The sequence below is a fragment of the Gallus gallus genome, unplaced genomic scaffold, assembly GCF_016699485.2.
Source record: "Gallus gallus isolate bGalGal1 unplaced genomic scaffold, bGalGal1.mat.broiler.GRCg7b scaffold_46, whole genome shotgun sequence".
Lineage (NCBI taxonomy): Eukaryota > Metazoa > Chordata > Aves > Galliformes > Phasianidae > Gallus > Gallus gallus.
Window position 1 is genome coordinate 44397 of NW_024095998.1, and position 18557 is coordinate 62953.

The 18557-nt window shown below is 55.9% G+C and overlaps 2 protein-coding genes across 8 annotated transcripts in view; one reads left to right on the plus strand and one right to left on the minus strand.

The window, feature by feature from the left end:
• Positions 1 to 18557, plus strand: part of LOC121106500 — a 90282-nt gene that overhangs the window by 43844 nt on the left and 27881 nt on the right. The window contains exons 11-13 of one of the 7 annotated variants that reach the window (XM_040657140.2): positions 4201 to 4323; positions 4871 to 5023; positions 5231 to 5389. The exons of 5 other annotated variants lie outside the window; for them this stretch is intronic. In XM_040657140.2, the coding sequence (XP_040513074.1) occupies positions 4201 to 4323; positions 4871 to 4900 (153 nt within the window). In that variant the 3' untranslated portion in view covers positions 4901 to 5023; positions 5231 to 5389. Of the gene's footprint in view, positions 1 to 2613; positions 2967 to 4200; positions 4324 to 4870; positions 5024 to 5230; positions 5390 to 18557 lie in introns of those variants that run through there. One more of the 7 variants, XR_005843521.2, reaches the window with a different exon arrangement.
• LOC121108881 lies at positions 12700 to 17164 on the minus strand. The gene is made up of 7 exons (XM_040657148.1): positions 17033 to 17164; positions 16453 to 16606; positions 15991 to 16247; positions 15705 to 15790; positions 15051 to 15181; positions 13698 to 13809; positions 12700 to 13390 (listed from the first exon to the last, which is right to left on the minus strand). Exons 3-7 carry the CDS (start codon positions 16171 to 16173, stop codon positions 12964 to 12966), a joined length of 939 nt encoding a protein of 312 aa, XP_040513082.1. The 5' UTR covers positions 16174 to 16247; positions 16453 to 16606; positions 17033 to 17164; the 3' UTR covers positions 12700 to 12963.

The following is an 18557-nucleotide window of genomic DNA, read 5'->3' on the forward strand; positions in this document are numbered from 1 at the left end:
GGGGTCCTACGGGGGGTATGGGATCCTATGGGGTGCTCTAGGTTTCTAGAGGGTTTTATGGGGAGAGGGGGGAGAAGGGATTTGCTGGGGTTGTGTTGGGCCCCATGGGGGGAATGGGATGTCATGAGGTCCTATGGGGTCCTATAGATTCCTCCTGGGGGGACGGGCATGGGATTTTATTGTGTCTTATGAGGTCCTGGTTTTGTAGGAATGTGATCCAGTGGGGTCCTTGAGAGTTCTAGGGGGCGGGGTTAAAAATCATCGCGTCCAAACATGGCCTACCCATAGCAGCCCAACTCTAACAGCCCTCCGCTCAAGCACGTCCCTGAGCAGCGCATGCAGACGGTTTTGAAACACATGCGGGGATGGTGACTCAACCACCTCCCTGGGGAGAAATATCCTTCAGGCCATGTGGGGTTCTATGGGGGAATGGTACCTTCGTGGAGTCTGTGGGGTCCTTTGAGTAGTATGGGGGAGGGATGGGAACATACGGAGTCCTCTAGGGGAAAGCATGGGGAAGGTATGTGATCCTATGGGGTCCTATAGGGTCCTATGGTGGCCTATGGGGTGGTGGGAGGGAAGAATGTGACTCTGTGCTGTGCTATGTTGTCCTATGGTGGGTATGGGGTTCTGTGGGGTCCTATGGTGTCGTATGGGAGGGGATGGGACTCTCTGGGGGTCCTATAGGGTTCTATGCATGGGGGGATTGGAACCTATGGAGTCGCACAGGGCCCCATGTGGAAGGTATGGGATCCCAAGAGATCCTATGGGGGCTGGGCTCTCGTGAAGTCTATGGGGTCGTATAGGCTCCTGTTTTGGGGGGGAGATAGGGGATTTGATGGTGTCTTATTGGGTCTGATGGGGTGCAAGTGTTGGGAAGATGGGATCCTATGGGGTCCTCTAGGGTTCCTGGGGGTGGGGTGATATGGGGTAGTCTGTGGTAGAATGGGATCTTATAAGGGTCTCTGGGGACCAAAAAATAGCCCATGTTCCTGTCCAAACCTGGAAAGGCCTAGACTCGGACCTCTTTGCCTGGCTCCCAGGTGGCCCATGTGTCAAAGGTATCCCATTTGATCTAGAGTGTGCTGTTGCAACTCTTCTGTTTGATTCCCTGTCTGATTCCATGCTTTATTCAACGGATACAAGGTGGTGTATCCTCCGTGTATTTTCTATCCACTTCAACTGATGATGGACAAGTCCAGCAGATCAGGGCAACCTTTGCAACCAAGCTCAACAAATCCTTTGTAGCAATTGTGTATAAAACGTGTTGTATGCTGCTTTATTTTCTGGCTCAAAGCTTGCTTCCTGAGGTATGTCTTGTGATAAGACTCTAGGAGATGAGAGGTGGGTGTTGCCGTGTGGCAATCAGCGTCACTGTGCGGACACTTTTCCATTGGAAAGCATTTCTTTGGAGCTGTTTGCCTTGGGCCCAAGAGTGAAGGGAGTGCTCAGGTCCGCTGTGTGGACTGTTTGCTGGCGGAAGACCTGTCCTGTGACCAAAGAAGTCCTGTTTGCTCTGGGAAATTGCAGGATGATACCATTGTATCCTGTGAAGACGAGCTACAAGTTGGTGTCTCCATACTGCCTCTTATCTGCTGGCAAGGCCGGGGAGATGGGCACCAAAGGCGTTCCTGCTGGGACCCAAAAGCCACAAGCTGTCACTCCAGACAGAGCTGACTCAACCACTTGGGACTTAGAAATAAGTATGTCCCGTCGTCGTCGTCATCGCCGCGGTCACCGTCCTCATCTACGGAACAACGCCCAACGGCCCACCTCTCCTGAGGATCAGCAACTGAATCAGGAACCACGCCGGACCCATGGTGGTGTCCATCTCCGTCTTGCTTCCTAGAGAGACTCCTTGCTCCCATTTCCTATCTTTTCTGCTGCCCTTCTTCCCTTCCTCATCACCCTAGTTTGTACCTATCAAGACTCCTTGCTTCTATTTCCTATCTTTTCCATCGCTTTCCTTCCCTTGCCCATTACCCCGATCCGTACTAGTGTCCGTCCTCCCCTTCCCCATCTCCCTTATTGAGATTTGTAATAAACTGGTCGGACCACCATTTCAACCGCTGTTTCTTAATCTCACGCCGGGTATACGTATATCAAAGAACCTCCTCTCCATCCTATGCATTGGAGCGAGACAAGAGCTTATGGGTCAGAGTAAAAGCGAAGGCCAGTAAGCCTGAGATGATCATGGGAGTCTGCTACAGGCCAGCCAAGCGGGATGAAGAGGTGGACAAGACACTAGCCAATCCCTAGCCAATGTCCCAATCCCACGTGGTATATCCCCCATCCCCAGATCCCCAGATCCCTACTCCAAATCCCATTCCCCGTCCCTCATCCCAACCCCAGCTCCCACTGTCAATCCCACTCCCTCATCCCTCTTCCCAATCGCACATCCCTAAAGCCAATCCCATCGCCCATCCCCTACAGCCATAGGCTGTCCCCCGAGGCCCCTCCTCCCTCGCCGCCGCTCGGCCCCGCCCCCGGCCTCTCATTGCTCAGCAGCTGTTCCGGCCCGGCCCGGCCCGGCCTCTCATTGCTCAGCGGCAGCGCCGCCGGCTCCGATTGGCTGAGGCGCAGCGCGCGGGAGCGGCCGTTGGCCGCTGGCTCGGGCCCGCCCGGCTCTCCCCTCAGCCGGCGCCGCTCCCTACCCGGGCGGCCCCGCACGGCCCCGCCGCTGCAGCCGCTGTGCGCCGGAGCTGTCCGGGCAGCCCCGAGCCGGAAGTGCGGCACGACGGGAGCGGTGCTGAGGACAGCGGCGCCGGAGGTGTGCGGGAGAACGGCTCCGGGACGGGGCCAGGGAGCGGAACCGTGCGCGGCCCTCCCCTCGGCCGTGGGAGGCGGGCATTTGGGACGGCTGAAGGACTCGGGGCCCCCACCGGCGCAGCGCTGCTGCCCGCATCCGGGCCGTGCCCCCCCGAGCCCTCGAGCGCGGCTCCCGGTGCCCCTCCCCCGGGGCTGAGGTGGGTCTGTGGCTAGAGGGGACAATGGGGGAGATATGGTGGGGATGTGGGAGTTGAGGGGGCTGCGGGGGGCTACAGGGCGGATATAGGGGAATATGCGGCTCTCGGGAGGGATGTGGTGAGGTAAGGCTATAGGGCGGGATGTGGGGCTCTAGGGGGCTGTGGGGGACTCAGGAAGGGATGTAAGGGGGATATGGGACAAGAGGGGGCTGTGGGGGACTCAGGAAGGGATGTAAGGGGGATATGGGAGAAGAGGGGGCTGTGGGGGGGTGTTTGGGAAGTGCTGTTGAATCATGTCCTGAAGCTCTGATTGCCCACCTGAGGCCAGCCCTGAGTGAGCCGTGGGAGCCCAGGTGAAGGCAATCCAGCTGTGTGAGTGGAAGGGCTGGAGCCAGGCTGCAGCTCTCCTAGAGCCTGCTGAAGGGCTGACTGCCCCTGGGGAAGGATCTCTTTCTGGAGATGGCTCCTCTGGGAGTTTTTTCTGCGAGCCCGGGACACGGGTGAGCCTTTTCATTCATTTCCAGCTCTCCCTTTCCAACGTGATCATCTTTCTAGCTGTGCGATCTGTGGGCACCGGCCTAACTGCAGCGCTGTGTATCTTTGTTGTTCATACAAAGGGATATAGGAGACTGGGGCTGGTTGGCTCTAGTGGGGACAGAATCCTAGAATATGTCAATCTCTCCTCGTTTGGTTTCTGTTAGGACGGGGGGAAGGGGAGCGGCGTGAAGCTGCGTGCATTCCCTGCTGCGGGGCTGTACTGGCAGCGGTGCGGTTGGTTTTTTTCTGCTTGGGAGGGTGGGAAGGAGCTCAGCAGGCCTGGCTCGGGGCCTGCTGGCCCTAAGGAGGCCCCTCTGGGCCCGGCCCCTCATGCTTCGGTCAGGTTGGCAATGGCAGTGTGTATCTGTGTGGGGAGAGGAGTGTGTGTAGCGATGGTGGTACTTGGTGGTACAATGGTGGAGGAAGACACGGTTCGTCTTTTTCACTGTTGTATGGGGACACTCAGGTGAGAAAGCGTTGTGCTTTATGGCACAGTTTCCTTGAGTAAAGGCTGCTTTGGCAGCAGAGGTTTGCTGCCAGGAGGCATGAAAGCACTGAAGCAAATGCTGCCGTGCACTGGGCCCAGAGACATCAGCTCCCAGCACGTCCCTGGCGGTGGATGTGTGCACGCTCTGTGTCTGTCAGTGATTGCTCCAAAGGCTTTGTAGTCAGCTGTGCGTGGCTGTTTTCTTTTTAGGGCGTGGGAACAGAGGGCAACTCGCTGATGGGAGTGATGGTGTCCTGCTCGGAAGTGGATGTGCTGGGTGGCAGAAGAGGATTCGTGGCCGTGTGTGGAAAATCTCTCTTCTCCTTCCTGAAGGTAAGTTTTTCAAAGTGAGACACACGCAGCTGCATTTGCAGGGTGCCTTGAAGGTGTCTTGAAGCTCCGATTGCGACAGATCCGCCAGAGGTCCGTTCTGTTGTAACTCAGGAAACAAAGAAAGTACAGGATAGACCGGTAGGGGAGCCTCCTGATCAGTGGCCCCCTGCCCAGACTGGTTTGCACATAACAGCCCAGCCATACATGGCAACAGAATTGATGGATTTAGTCCAACGATTCAGGCAAAAGCCGAGAGAAAGTGTGCCAGCTTGGTTATTGAGACTGTGGAACTCTGGGGCAGAAAGTGTTATGGTGAATGGTCCGGAGATATCCAAGTTGGCCACCATGAGTGCCCATCCTGCCTGAGGCAGAGGCTATACGCTGGTGTCCAATAATACCAATGAAAACCACTCCAGAATAGATCCGTTGATGGCGGCATGCGGTATGGTCTGGCCAAATGAATGCGATATACCACTACATGCAGGGATGTGGACCTTCAAAATGATATCCGAGAAGTAGGTGTAAGGGAAGCCTCTACTTTCTAAAGGGTTTGGATTGCCACCTTCAGCTCCTTTGACACCATCTCCAAAGACATCAGGACTGAGGAGGGGACCGTGACTCTGCAGTGGCCGGTGTTTCACCTGTCTGCAAACCTGATAGCCACGCACCACCTCAAGAACCCGCAGGGAGTCCCTACCCGGTAGGAAGGGGGAATTGAAACTTTGCTGGCTTCACGGGCAGGGCAAACAGGGCCACCGCCTCGTTCTCAAAAGTAAACCTCCCCCTGGCAGGAGTCCATGCAAACATGGGCCGTTCTGGCTGATGGCCACAAGAAGCAGTTCTAGGGAAGCACTGCGGAAAACCAGTTGTATAATGAACTGCTTTCCTCGCATTTTTCCTTCCATAGGACGGTGGAGCTGCTGAAATACAGTGAGGTGGCCGCAGCTGCCTCTGTGACCTGGCAGAGAGCACAGATGTGCATCCAAAGCACCGTGTCCCTGCTCTCCGGCTGCCTGAAGAATGGCGAGAACGTTGCCGTTGTCCTCAAGGACATTGGAGTGCTCCACATTGATGGCCTGACATTTCAAATGAAATTCTACCGCGACTTCCTCGAGAAGCTGTCAGGCAAAGAGAAATTCAGAAGAGCTCTTCTCAAGGTGAGCTGTAGGTTTCTGCGAGGTCTGGGCAGTCCCGTGACCCTTGCTGTGCCCGCGCACGGCCCACAAGGACCTGGCCAGCTGCTCGGGCCGTGCAAGTGCTGCGGGGCCGTCAGCTCTCCCTGCCTTGGGCTCCTCGTGTCCCCAGGGCCTCAGCCATGACAAGGATGTTTCACATCCTCCCTGTTTCTCCCCTGCAGGCCCCCTGGCTGCTGGACACGGTGGCGTCCCGAGCGGCACCGGTGGCCTCCCTGGCGCTCTCTGGCTGCCTTGTCGTCTTTCCCGAGTGAGTATGTTGGTGGCTGCAGCTGCTGCTTGCTGCAGCTGCCCAGCTCTCATTCCGTAGCATTTGTTCCTTGTGTCCATGGCTGTCCCAGTCCTGCCCACGAGGATATGGCATAGAATCATCAAATCGTTTGAGCTGGAAGGAATCCTGAAAGGGCACCTACTCCCACTCCCCTGCAGGGAGCAGGGACAGCTCCCACCAGCTTTCAGTTCCTTTCCATGGCACGGGCCACCAACTTGAGATTGGAAATCCCTTGCTGACCATCGGCCAAGGGCTCTGACTTGTGTCAGAGCTTCACGCCAGCTCAGCACGGCCTCTTCCCACAAGCAATTGCTGGCCTCTCCAAAACTAAGGTGCTGGCTGTGACGTGCCCCCATCCCTGGCTATGGCAGGAGCACGTCAGGGTCTTAGGCTCTGCCCTCCCCCAGTATAAGGACATGGTCCCCAAAATTCACCCTGTCAGCTCAACATCCCCACCCGGCTCCACTTTCCCAAAGCCAACGTCACTATTGCAGTCTTAAAAGAGAGTCCCAAGATGGCAGAGAGGAGGAGTGGGGCCAGCGATGGTTTCAGGGAGGGTCCTGGGCGGTGCAGATGTCAGCAGTGTGGGGAGCAGAGCAGCCCTCGCGCATGTTCTGGGAACAGGCCTGAGCGCCCCTTGTGAGTGAGCCCAAGGGTTTACGGAGAGTCTCCTCTGCCTTCCCTATTGCAGTGAGATTTGCCGGCACACCAACCTTCATCAACTGCTTGAGCAAGGATAGATGGAGGAGAATTCAGAAGGATAAGGAACGTATTGCGAAGGAGAGCTCTACATCCAGGTGTGGCTAGAGGCTCTGGCTTGGCATGTGCATGGGGGTGATTTACTGACCCAACGAGAGCCCATCCCCTTAGCCCAGAGAGTCCCTGTTTGTGGCTGCCCAACAGTGCTGGGCCGGGGACTCCAGGAGCCCCCCAGCTCACAGGGCTGGCCCCTCTCTGGATCCCACGGGGGAGAGCCACGGGGCTGCCGGTGAGCTGTCTGTGGGGAAGGCTGCGTTGCAGCCAAGGGTCCTGGCTCCGGCTTGCAGGATGCGGCCCCAAAGCCATCACCCACTCAGGCGGACCCCTCCCTCTCTGTCCTTCCAGTCTGCTGCCAGCGATCTGCGCAGTGCCTGAAGCCCAAAAGCAGCTGCTGACCTGCCAGCTGCAGGGCCAGGAAGGAAGCAAAGGCCAAGAAGACCTGGGCCGAGCGCTGGAAACCAAATGCATTTGCTTCCATGAGGAAGAACGAGAAGCGGTAGAAGCCCATCGTGTGGGTGCACTGCTGAAGTTCTGAAAGCCAAGGCCTCGCTCCCTCAGGTTACCTTGAGGGAGACAACAGCTTTCATCAAAGATTCAAGATCTTCCTCAAGGGCTCATTCCAGCCTGTCCATGGAGTCCCAAGGCCGCCCATCCAGGCTGCCACTTGTGGCTTGCGACTCTGTCAAACTTGTCAGGCAGAGGACTGAGAAGAGCAGGCAGAAAGAACCTGAGGAGATGGCAGCATCATCATCTCAGGGTGAGGCCAGCTAGCCTGAGGAGTCCTCCGCCGGGAAATGCACGGAAGAGGGACAGTGGGGGCCCATCCGCGATCTCTTTCCTCTGGAGATGCTTAGGAGCAAAACTCTTCTGCTGGTATGGGAGTAGGCAAGGGATGAAGAGAGGAATAGGAGTTGCTGCCTTCCTCTCGGTGCCCTGACCTGAAGCAACCACCGGGGTCACGGATTCCCATAAGCCTCGGCTTTCTATCTGTACAGAAATCCTTCTTGTTTTCTACGCATATGGAAAGCTCTAGAGAAAAATAAAGCAAACGTCTGACAGAGTGGTATGGTGGTGATTTGTGTATCCCCAGTGCTCTTTCATGGGAATGAGTATGGAGGGCTTCACAGTGTGGCTGTGTAATCAGCCCACCATGCACCTGGGAGCAGGACTCCCTCAGGGCCATTTTCCCAACCCCTTTTTCCATCCTCGGCACTTTCTCCATCTGAAGGACCATTCTCATGGCCTCGGGAGAAAGGAACGCCCCTTGCTAGAGACGCCAGATGCAAGCTGGCCCTTGGAGCAAAGTGGGAAAGATCTGAATGTGCTTGGAGGAGGGGGGAGGGGAAAGGAGAGGCTGTGAGTGCAGCCGGTGAGAAACAGAGGCTGCTAGGCTTTTGAGCTAGGGCCATAAGGGAACAGGGAATTCAAGAGAGCAAGGCAGAGCCTAACTCAGCAGTGCTACTGTCCTGAGACATGGGTACCAGCAAAAGAGGATGGAAATATGTAATTGATTGAGTTTGTCTGCTCCGGGCTTGGATTATTCCTTGTAGAAAGAGAGGGAGTGATTGTTTTGCATCGTTCCAAGCAGCTGTGGATAATTCTCCCGGACTAATTGTTTTGGTGCAGTTTGCCCAAGGAAAACTGGAGTAGATGACACTTAACAAGGCAGCAACGTACAAGGCTCAGACAGTTCTTTGCAGGTGGGAGAGAACAACGGTTCTCCCCCATTGAGTGACCTGAGAATGGGTTTGGCAGGCGCTGTCTGTAGAGCGTGTATCACTGAGCAAAATGGCAATGGAAGCTTCAGGAGCTGCGACCTGGGGACTGCCCCAGGTCTGAGCTGCCGCATCAGCTGCAGGCTTTACCAGGAAGTCAGGAAATCCCATTCTCCATCTCTTTACAGCGTGAACCAATGATGGAGTTAGCTGGAGGGTAAGCCTTCCCTAATACAGAGATCCAGCACACCACGACGCTTATACCGTTGCCTGTGGCTCTGCAGGTTGACACAATCTAAGAGTATTGATGATTGGTTTGCGGTTGAAGTTCAGGTCCTCTCATGGGCCAGTGCTCGGTGGTGTTACTGGATGCCTGCGGGTGTTTGGTGCAGGTCCATCTTATGTTCTGATGTCTGAAGTGCAAGCTGGAACCGGTTCTGGGGATGCCCCCCCTTCGGGGTCAGAAGTTTGCAGCGAGGAAGACTGCGAGCCTTCATCATCACGACCTACCACGCACGCACAAGGCGGGGGAGGGACTGTTTGCTAATGGGCTCTCGGGACTGTAGTGAATATGCATCCAAATTCCTGTCAACTATTGATTATGTATTAGTTTGACCAATATCTATAGCGTGATTTCTTCGGACGGTGTGCAAGTTAGGTGGAGTGATCCCCCTTGCACCAGGGTGTACGCGCGTCACCAATAAACACATGCCTGCTCTATATCCTTATCGGCTATAGGGTCTGATTTCCACACGTCATCTGTGCCCCAGATTGGTCGGGCGTGGATAGTCCATTCCTGGGTGGCCCACAATGCAATCCAAAGAGTGAGCCCCCGGTACAAAGCCCAACTATCTGTGCAGATGTTCAGGACCCCATCACCGGGTTCCTTGGTTATAACCATCCACACGGCTCGCAGTTCTGCCCATTGGCTACTCTGCCCATCGCCCTCTTCACACCAGGTTGTTTCAGTGGATTGACGGTATGCTATCGCTGTCCACTTGCTCGGGTTGCCCTTGCTGGACCCATGCGTATAGCTGGCATCTTCAGGAATGAGATATTTCCCCTCCTGGATGGGACTCTTCTGTGGTGGAGCGACCAGTGTTTGTTTTGGTGCATCGCTGTGATACGTCACTGGGCCTAGGATCTTCGGGAGTTCTTCTTTCAGCGGTGATGAAGACAGACTGCTCCTCTGGCTCAGACAGGTGAGCCATCGTGCCACCGTTTGTGCTTGGGCCACCCCCATCTTAAGGGCTCAGATCTTTTTACGCACCCCTTAATTGGCAAAGTGGTCTTAACTATAATTTCAGCTGTTTGAGTTATTGTCTCGACCGCCTGTCGTGCAGGATAGGCAGTGAATAGCTGTTTTTCAATCATACTACATCTTTCTTCTTCTCCGTGCCAGACCTGAGACCAGAATCCAGTGGGGGTCCGAACACAACTCTGGCATTGCCACAGGCCCCAGCCAAAGCCATCCTGAGTGACATGAGCGTCCAACTCAGCAGGGAGGGTAGGATCAAATATACCCCATGCCTGGGTTTGTTTCACTGCCAGTTTTGCCTGTTGGAAAGCCTCGTGCTGCCTTCTCCTCCAGTCCCATTGTTGCCCCTTCTTCATGAGTCTGTGTAATGGCCTCAGCAGCTGCGCTGAATGAGCTATAATAAAGGAATGCCAATATCCCAGTATACCTAAGAAATGCTGCAGCTGCTTGGGTGCTGTAGGCTCTGGGAATGCCTGAACCTTACCTATGAGAGCACTGGGTGGTCTTCCATCTTTCCTGAGCAACCACCCCCCCCAGGAATTTTAGGGACAGGCCCGGACCTTGCACCTTCTGAGGATTTATAGCCCATCCTCTTTCTTGCAGATAGATAGATAGTGAATCTGCCGCTTACCCTACTGCCTCCAGTGAGACAGATGTCAACAGGAGATCATCTGTAGAATGAGAGAAGCAAACACGATTCGGTTTTTCCCAGCTAGCCAGGTCACGCGCTCCTAGATGATGACAATATGTTGGCGAATGCACGTACCCCTGTGGCAGGACCTGAAAGCTCCACTGCCTGCCTCCCCACACGAATGCAAAGTGGTCTTGCGATTCTTCAGCAATTGGAACACTGAAGAACGCATTTTCCAAGTCTAGGACACAGTGATAGGTTTTTATCTCCCTACTCAATGTGTCCATTAGGGAGGAAATATTGGGTACGGCCACGTGAAGAGGCAGCGTGCCCTCATTTAATTAATTCTCAGTAATCTACCGTCCTTCTCCCTGTTCCATCTGATTTTCTCTTTGGCCACACGGGGGATTTCTGTGGGCTATGTGCAGGTCTTATAATGCCCACTTTTTCTACTTCCTGCACCGTTCTTGAGATTTCATCTTGCCCCCCTGGGAGTCTATACTGCCTCACGTTAGTAATCCGGCGTGGTTCCGGCAGGTGAATGGGCTCACGCTTCGCATGGCCTCTCAGTGTTGCCTGCACTGCGCGGACACTAATGCACCTCTGTCAAAGTCTGAACTCTCCCACAGTTGTGTGGAGAGCCAGAGCCTGAGCCCATAAAATGTCTATGCCCAAGATGTACTCTGGGACTGGGGCAACAGACACTTCATACTCGCGGGGGAGGAGATGCCCAACCCCCACTTGCAACCACGCCTGGGTCACTGGAATGGTCCGTCCCTCAAAGCCACCGATCATCACTCTATCCCCGCTGAATTCAGTCGGGTCGCTATAAATACCTGGTGTTTCCGCACCTGTGTCTCCCAACACCATAACCCTTTGTGTGTCCTTCCAGGACCAAAAACTTGTCAGCTCAGCATAGGGCCTCCAGTCCCACCTTTTCCCTTTTATTGGGAACCAGGAAATCTTCCAAGTTCCATGCTGTGGTTGGTAGTTGGTCAATAGCTCTCACCCCAGAGTGGTTTCTTTGGGGTGACTCTGAAATTTTTGATTTTCCTTCAACTGCCTCCATAGCTGGAGGAGGACATGATTGGGCTGGCGATAAATTTTCACCAATTGAACCCCAGCCTGGATTGAGTCGTTAAACATTTGCCTTTGGGATGCCCGTATGGCTCTCAACTGAGGAGTGCGTGGGGTGGGTCTCCTGGTTTTAGTTACCTCTGTCCCTTCCAACATTCGGGTATTGCAGCTGGTCTGCAGGCGCTCTGTCTCCCCTAGATCAGCCACCAATTGGGTGGCCCGTTGGATAACGGCCTCTGAGGTAACATAGGGGTTCAGTATGGCTACCACTGTGCCATACCGGTGGGGAGGAGCTCACTGTAATACGAGGTCCCTCAAGATGACTCAAACATACCAGAAGACTCCAGGTATGAAGAAAGAAGTTCCACCAGAGAGGGACCTCCAGAAAGAGATCCTTCCCCAGCAGCATTCAGTCCTTAACTGGGGCCTGAGAGAAGCGCAGCCAGGCTCCATCCGTTGTAGTCACACAGCTGAATTGCCTTCACCTGTCCTCCCACAGCTGACTGGGTCTTTTCCCCAGGTAATCAACCAGCAGCTCAGGATGGGACTCAACAGATCCCACACAGCCACTAAGAAGATCAGAGGGCTGGAGCACCTCTTCTACGAAGAAAGAATGTGGGAACTGGGGTTGCTTAGCTTGGAGAAGGCTCTAAGGAGGCCTCACTGTGGCCTTTCAATAGTTGAAGGGAGCGTATGAAGAGGCGGGGGTACGAGTGTAACGAGGGGGGGTAGTGATAGGACATGCGGGAATGGTCTTAAACTGAGACAGGGGAGGTCTAGGTGAGATATTTGGAGGAAGTTTTTTCCCCCAGAGGGTGGTGAGGCACTGGAACAGGTTGCCCCTGGAGGTTGTGGATGCCCCAGCCCTGGAGGCATTCAAGGCCAGGCTGCATGTGGCACAGGGCACTTTGGTCTAGTGGTTGTCGACCCTGCACATAGCAGGGGGGTGGAAAGTAGATGGTCATTGTGGTCCTTTTCAACCCACGCCATTCTATGATTCTGTGATTCTTTATAGGCCGCAATCTTCCAATTGGAAAGGGCCTCCAGAGACCGCTGGTATCCTCTGAGAGCTCTGAGCTGCCGCAACAATTGGAAGCTGACTTCATTTTTGGTCATCCCCTGCAGCAGAAAAGCTCTGACAGACAAGACAACCGTGATGCTGGATTTCCTTTGGCTTCAAGTAAAGCACTGTGAGATGTTCTGATGACCTCCCACAATTCTTTCCCCCTCCACCGGCACAAGAGCTGGTGTGAAAAGACGCAATGACACTGTCACAGGCATTCTGGAGATTTCTACAGGATAGGCCCATGGTAAGGCTTTATTGTCAGTTTTTCTCCTCTACATTTCACTCTAGATCTCGTTGTTGGGCCTGGAGAAGAGGAGGCTGTTGGGTCACCACATTGCAGCCTTCCAGTACATGAAGGGAGCCTCCAAACAGGAGGACCGTCAACCCTTTACAGTGGTAGGTGATGGCAGAAGTAGGGGAAGTGGTTTTGAGTAGAGAAATCCTTAAGATTGGATGTCAGGGAGAAGTTCTTTCCAGAGCCAGTGGTGAGATGCTGGAAGCGGATGCCCAGAGAGCCTGTGGGCGCCGCGTCCCTGGCAGTGTTCAAGGGCAGGTTGTTTGGGGCCCTGGGCAGCCTGGTCTACTGTTAGGTATGATGCAGATGGGATTGACGCATCAGTTTTGCAGCCTCGAGTGGAGCTCTGTCAGCCCTGGGCGCCCCATGCCCGCATCAGCGTGGGTAGCGGGTGGCCTTCCTGCGGGGTGGGGCTTTGGTGTTTGGAGGCTGACGCTGCGGAGACTGTGTTACTTGGTTTATCGGTGGCAGCACTCCCGCTCTGTCGGCGGAGGACTCTGCAGGCTGGCTGGCCTCACTCTGAGATGCTGCTGCAGCCACCTCCTCAGGTCCTTTGTGCACTGGCCTGCTCTTCTTAGCCCTCTGCCTGAGAAGTTGCACTGAGTCGCAGTGCAGCAGTGGTAGCCTGGATTCTTGGCCTTGGAACGTTTCCGCTTCCAGGTCTTCCTCACGGAAGCTCACGCGTTTTGTTCCCAGCGCTCGGCCCCGGTCTTCTTGGCCTTTGGTTCCTGCCTGGCCCTGCAGCTGGCAGGTCAGCGGCTGCTTTTGGGCTTCAGGCACTGCGCAGATCGCTGGCAGCAGACTGGAAGGACAGAGCGGGAGGGGTCCGCCTGAGTGGGTGATGGCTTTGGGGCCGCATCCTGCAAGCCGGAGCCAGGACCCTTGGCTGCAACGCAGCCTTCCCCACAGACAGCTCACCGGCAGCCGCGTGGCTCTCCCCCGTGGGATCCAGAGAGGGGCCAGTCCTGTGAGCTGGGGGGCTCCTGGAGTCCCCGGCCCAGCACTGTTGGGCAGCCACAAACAGGGACTCTCTGGGGTCAGGGGATGGGCTCTCGTTGGGTCAGTAAATCACCCCCATGCACATGCCAAGCCAGAGCCTCCAGCCTCACCTGAATGTAGAGCTGTCCTTCCGCAGCAAGCTCCTTATCTTTCTGAATTCTCCTGCATCTACGCTTGCCGAGCTCAAGCGTTTGATGAAGGTTGGCGTGCCAGCAAATCTCACTGCAATGGGGAAGGCAGAGGAGACTCCCCGTAAACCCTTGGGCTCACTCACAACGGGCGCTCAGGCCTGTTCCCCGAACATCCGCGAGGGCCGCTCCGCTCTACCCACTGCTGACCTCTGCGCTTCCCTCGGACCCTCCCTGAAACCATCTCTGGCCCCACTCCTCCTCTCTGCCATCTTGGGACTCTCTTTTGGGACTGCACTAGTGACGTTGGCTTTGGGAAAGCGGGGCCGGGTGGTGATGATGAGCTGACAGGGTGACTTTTGGGGACCGTGTCCTTCCAGTGGGGGAGGGCAGGGCCTAAGATGCCGACGTCCTCCTGCCATAGCCAGGGATGGGGGCACGTCACAGCCAGCGCCTTAGTTTTGGAGAGGCCAGCAATTGCTTGTGCGAAGAGGCCGTGCTGAGCTGGCGTGAAGCTTTGACACAAGTCCAGGCAACGCTACAGGCTTGGGGCAGAGTGGCTTGAAGACTGTGTAGAGGAAATGGAGCTGGGGGTGTTGATTGCCAGCAGTGTGCCCAGGTGGCCATGAAGGCCAATGGCATCCTGGCTTGTATCAGAACTATTGTGGCCAGCAGGAACAGGGAAGGCATTCTCCCCCTGTACTCAGCACTGGTGAGGCCGCACCTGGAGTACTGCGTCCAGTTTTGGGCCCCTCACTGTAAGAAAGACATCGAGGCCCTGGAGCGTGTCCAGAGGTGGGCAACAAAGCTGGTGAGGGAACTGGAGCACAGGCCTTATGAGGAGCGGCTGAAGGAGCTGGGATTGTGCAGCCTAGAGAAGAGGAGGCTCAGGGGAGACGTTATTGCTCTCTATAAGTAGCTGAAAGGAGGTTGTAGTGAGCTGGGGCTCAGCCTCTCCTCTCGTGTGCCTAGTGCTAGGACTAGAGGGAATGGCTTCAAGCTGCACCAGGGAAGATTCAGGCTGGACGTTAGGAAATACTACTTCCCTGAAAGGGAGGTCAGGCACAGGAATGGGCTGCCCAGAGAGGTGGTGGAGTCACCGAGCCTGGTGGTGTTCTAAGAGCGTTTGGATGTTGTGTTGAGGGACATGGTTTAGCAAGAACCATTGGTGAAGGGCAAATGGTTGGACGGGATGATCCTGTGGGTCTTTTCCAACCTTAGCGATTCTATGATTCTATGATTCTAAGTCAGAGCCCTTGGCCGATGGTCAGCAAGGGATTTCCCATCTCCAAGTGTGTGGCCCGTGGCATGGAAAGGAGCTGGAAGCTGCTTTACCTTTCTTGCCCTCTTGGACGAGAGGTGGCAAAGCCTCTTCTTTCTTTGGTTTCCCCTCAGCACGGACGCTTCCTGAGGACTTGCGGTATATCCTCCCGGGCGGTGGTTTGGGCACAAACTCCATTTGAAACCTGTACGCGAGGAGAAGACAGTGAGCGTTGGGACGCAGCACTCCACTAATGGCTGTTGCTCTCTCTGATTGCCTGCGGACAGGCACATTTTCATTCTGCATTAAGGCAGCTGGTTTCTAAAGGCTGTAGCAGGGTCAGTTGGGATAGGACCAGGGGCAATTGTTTCAACCGGAAAGAGGGAAGATTTCCAATGGATATAAGGAAGATGTTTTGGACAGAAAAGTGGTGAGGCACTGCAACGTCTTGCCCAGAGAGGTGGTGGCTGCCTCGACAGGCATCCAAGGTCGGGCTGGACCAGGCTCAGAGCAGCCTCATCTGGCGGAAAATCCCTGCTCCCTGCAGGGAGTGCACAGTGTGGGAGTAGGTGCCCTTTCAGGATTCCTACCAGCTCAAATGATTTGATGATTCTATGCCGTATGCTCGTGGGCCGGACTGGGACAGCCATGGACACAAGGAACAAACACTACGGAATGAGAGCTGGGCAGCTGCAGCAAGCAGCAGCTGCAGCCACCAACATACTCACTCGGGAAAGACGACAAGGCAGCCAGAGAGCGCCAGGGAGGCCACCGGTGCCGCTCGGGACGCCACCATGTCCAGCAGCCAGGGGGCCTGCAGGGGAGGAACAGGGAGGATGTGAAACATCCTTGTGACGGCTGAGGCCCTGGGGACATGAGGAGCCCAAGGCAGGGAGAGCTGACGGCCCCGCAGCACTTGCACGGCCCGAGCAGCTGGCCAGGTCCTTGTGGGCCGTGCGCGGGCACAGCAAGGGTCACGGGACTGCCCGGGCCACGCAGAAACCTACAGCTCACCTTGAGAAGAGCTCTTCTGAATTTCTCTTTGCCTGACAGCTTCTCGAGGAAGTCGCGGTAGAATTTCATTTGAAATGTCAGGCCATCAATGTGGAGCACTCCAATGCCCTTTAGGACAACGGCAACGTTCTCGCCATTCTTCAGGCAGCCGGAGAGCAGGGACACGGTGCTTTGGATGCACATCTTTGCTCTCTGCCAGGTCACAGAGGCAGTTGCGGCCACCTTGCTGTATTTCAGCGGCTCCACCTTCCTATGGGCTGAAAAATGCGAGGGACGCAGTTGATGATACGGTTGGTTTTCCGCAGTGCTTCCCTAGAACTGCTTCTTGTGGCCATCAGCCAGAACAGCCCATGTTTGCATGGACTCCTGCCACGGGGAGGTTTGCCTTTGAGAACGGAGGCGGTGGCCCTGTTTGCCCTGTCCATGAAGCCAGCAAGAGTTTAATCCCCCCGCCGACCCTACCTGGCAGGGACTCCCTGCGGGGCTTGAGGTGGTGCGTGGCTATCAGGTTTGCAGACAGGTGAAACACCGGCCACTGCAGAGTCACGGTCCCGTCCTCACTCCTGATGTCTTTGTTGATGGTGTCAAAGGTGCCAAAGGTGGCAATCCAGACCCCCTGCAAGTGAAAGAGGAAGGAAGGGCGCAAGGGTTATGGGCCGGCTGGAGGAAGAGCCCATGTGGTGGTCCAACGCAGGGGCGCAGCTGAGGAGCCCTCTCGCGCTGCTCAGAGGCACAAGCCAGGGCATCGGGAATGGCTTTGGGAAGGGGCTGCACAGTCCTCTCCTTCCCCTGGCCCTCCCAAATGCAGCACAGCAGTCAGGGCAGAAGCAGCCTGGTGGGATCCAGAGGCTTGCCACGATTGGCCTCAGCCCTGAGATAGGACACCGCCCAGCACAGGTGATCCCGCAGGATGTGCAGGAAGCCCACGGCATGCCCAGAAGAGACATGTGGGGTGAGTTTCCTGCTTTCTGTGGAGGGGAAGACCGAGAGGAAGTCTCATCTGAGCCGGGCAGGGAGAGGAGGAAGCCGCCAGCCAACCCACCTTCTGCACCAGGAGGTGCTCTTGTACGTAGTCGGCCACCGCATCCCAGACGGCAACTCGCTCTGGAGGGCAAAGAAAAGCAGGTCACACTCTGCATCTGCCGCTTCCCGGCACCGCTACCGCTGCCAGGCGGGAGTGAGGTGGCAGATGGGAAGTGTCGTCTGCGTGCCGAGCTTGGCTGCAGCAGCGTGCTGTGGTGGCTCTGGACCCGTGTACCTTGGGTGTCGGTGCATGTGGGTCTGGAGGCACACCGCGCTGCGGGGCCATCCTCGCAGAAGCTCATCCTGTTCCGCCTCGTGCCGGCGGGTTGCTCCTTGTTGGCGCCAGCCATGCCGGAGCTCATCCCTTCAGACGCGTCTGCTCTCTGCCAGATGCTCCTTCAGGATGCAGGACCCACCAGCGTGCACCGCCTTCGTACCCCTCCCGGGTGGCCGTGTCACAAACGTCGCCGCGGTGACAGCGTGGGCAGTGCTGGCCGCAGCCCATGATGACGCTGGCACCAGCAGCCTGCTGCCCGCCCCGGGTGGGAGTGCTGGCTCCTCTCTGTTTCCTCTCTCTTCCTTTCTGTCCTCTCCATGTTATGTTACTCCTTTTCCTTTAGTAGCCGTTGCCTGAATTGATGTTCAAGTAGTTGACACAGAAGCAACGACTGTTCCAAAGGACTCTACCCGTATTGTTGAAGACCAGTTGGCAGAAGGTTTCTTTGTTTTGCCTGGAAGTTTTTTCATGGATTCTTTGTTAGAACAGTCACTAAATTACCTGACATTGATCCTCTGCGTCATTGCTGTGACTGCGTCGCTCCCGCGACCCTAGCGGGCAGGGAGTGCTTTGTTTGGGGGATCCCAGGGATTTGCTTTTGTCACAGGCTTTGAAGGGGAAGGGGGGACCTGTGGGGTCCTATGGGGTCCTACGGGGGGTATGGGATCCTATGGGGTGCTCTAGGTTACTAGAGGGTTTTATGGGGAAAGGGCGGAGAAGGGATTTGCTGGGGTTGTGTTGGGCCCCATGGGGAGGATGGGATGTCATGAGGTCCTATGGGGTCCTCTAGGTTCCTGCTGGGGGCACGGGCATGGGATTTTATGGTGTCTTATGAGGTCCTGGTTTTGTAGGAATGTGAGAATGCGACTCTGTGCTGTGCTATGTTGTCCTCTGATGGGTATGGGGTTCTGTGGGGTCCTATGGTGTCGTATGGGAGGGGATGGGACTCTCTGGGGGTCCTATAGGGTTCTATGCACAGGGGGATTGGAACCTATGGAGTCGCACAGGGCCCCATGTGGAAGGTATGGGATTCCAAGAGATCCTTTGGGGGCTGGGCTCTCATGAAGTCTATGGGGTCGTATAGGCTCCTGTTTTGGGGGGGAGATAGGGGATTTGATGGTGTCTTATTGGGTGCGATGGGGTGCAAGGGTTGGGAAGATGGGATCCTATGGGGTCCTCTAGGGTTCCTGGGGGTGGAGTGATATGGGGTGCTCTGGGGGCTAATGCGATGTTATAAGGGTTTCTGGGGTCCTATGGGGTGTATGAG

Excerpts from the sequence above, each read along its gene's own strand:
- LOC121108881 (XM_040657148.1), bottom strand. The coding sequence starts at position 16,173 with ATGTGCATCCAAAGCACCGTGTCCCTGCTCTCCGGCTGCCTGAAGAAT. Across the intron at positions 15,791-15,990 it reads TCAGAAGAGCTCTTCTCAAG|GCCCCCTGGCTGCTGGACAT; the intron begins GTGAGCTGTAGG and ends CCTCCCCTGCAG. Across the intron at positions 15,182-15,704 it reads TGCCTTGTCGTCTTTCCCGA|GTTTCAAATGGAGTTTGTGC; the intron begins GTGAGTATGTTG and ends CCTCGCGTACAG.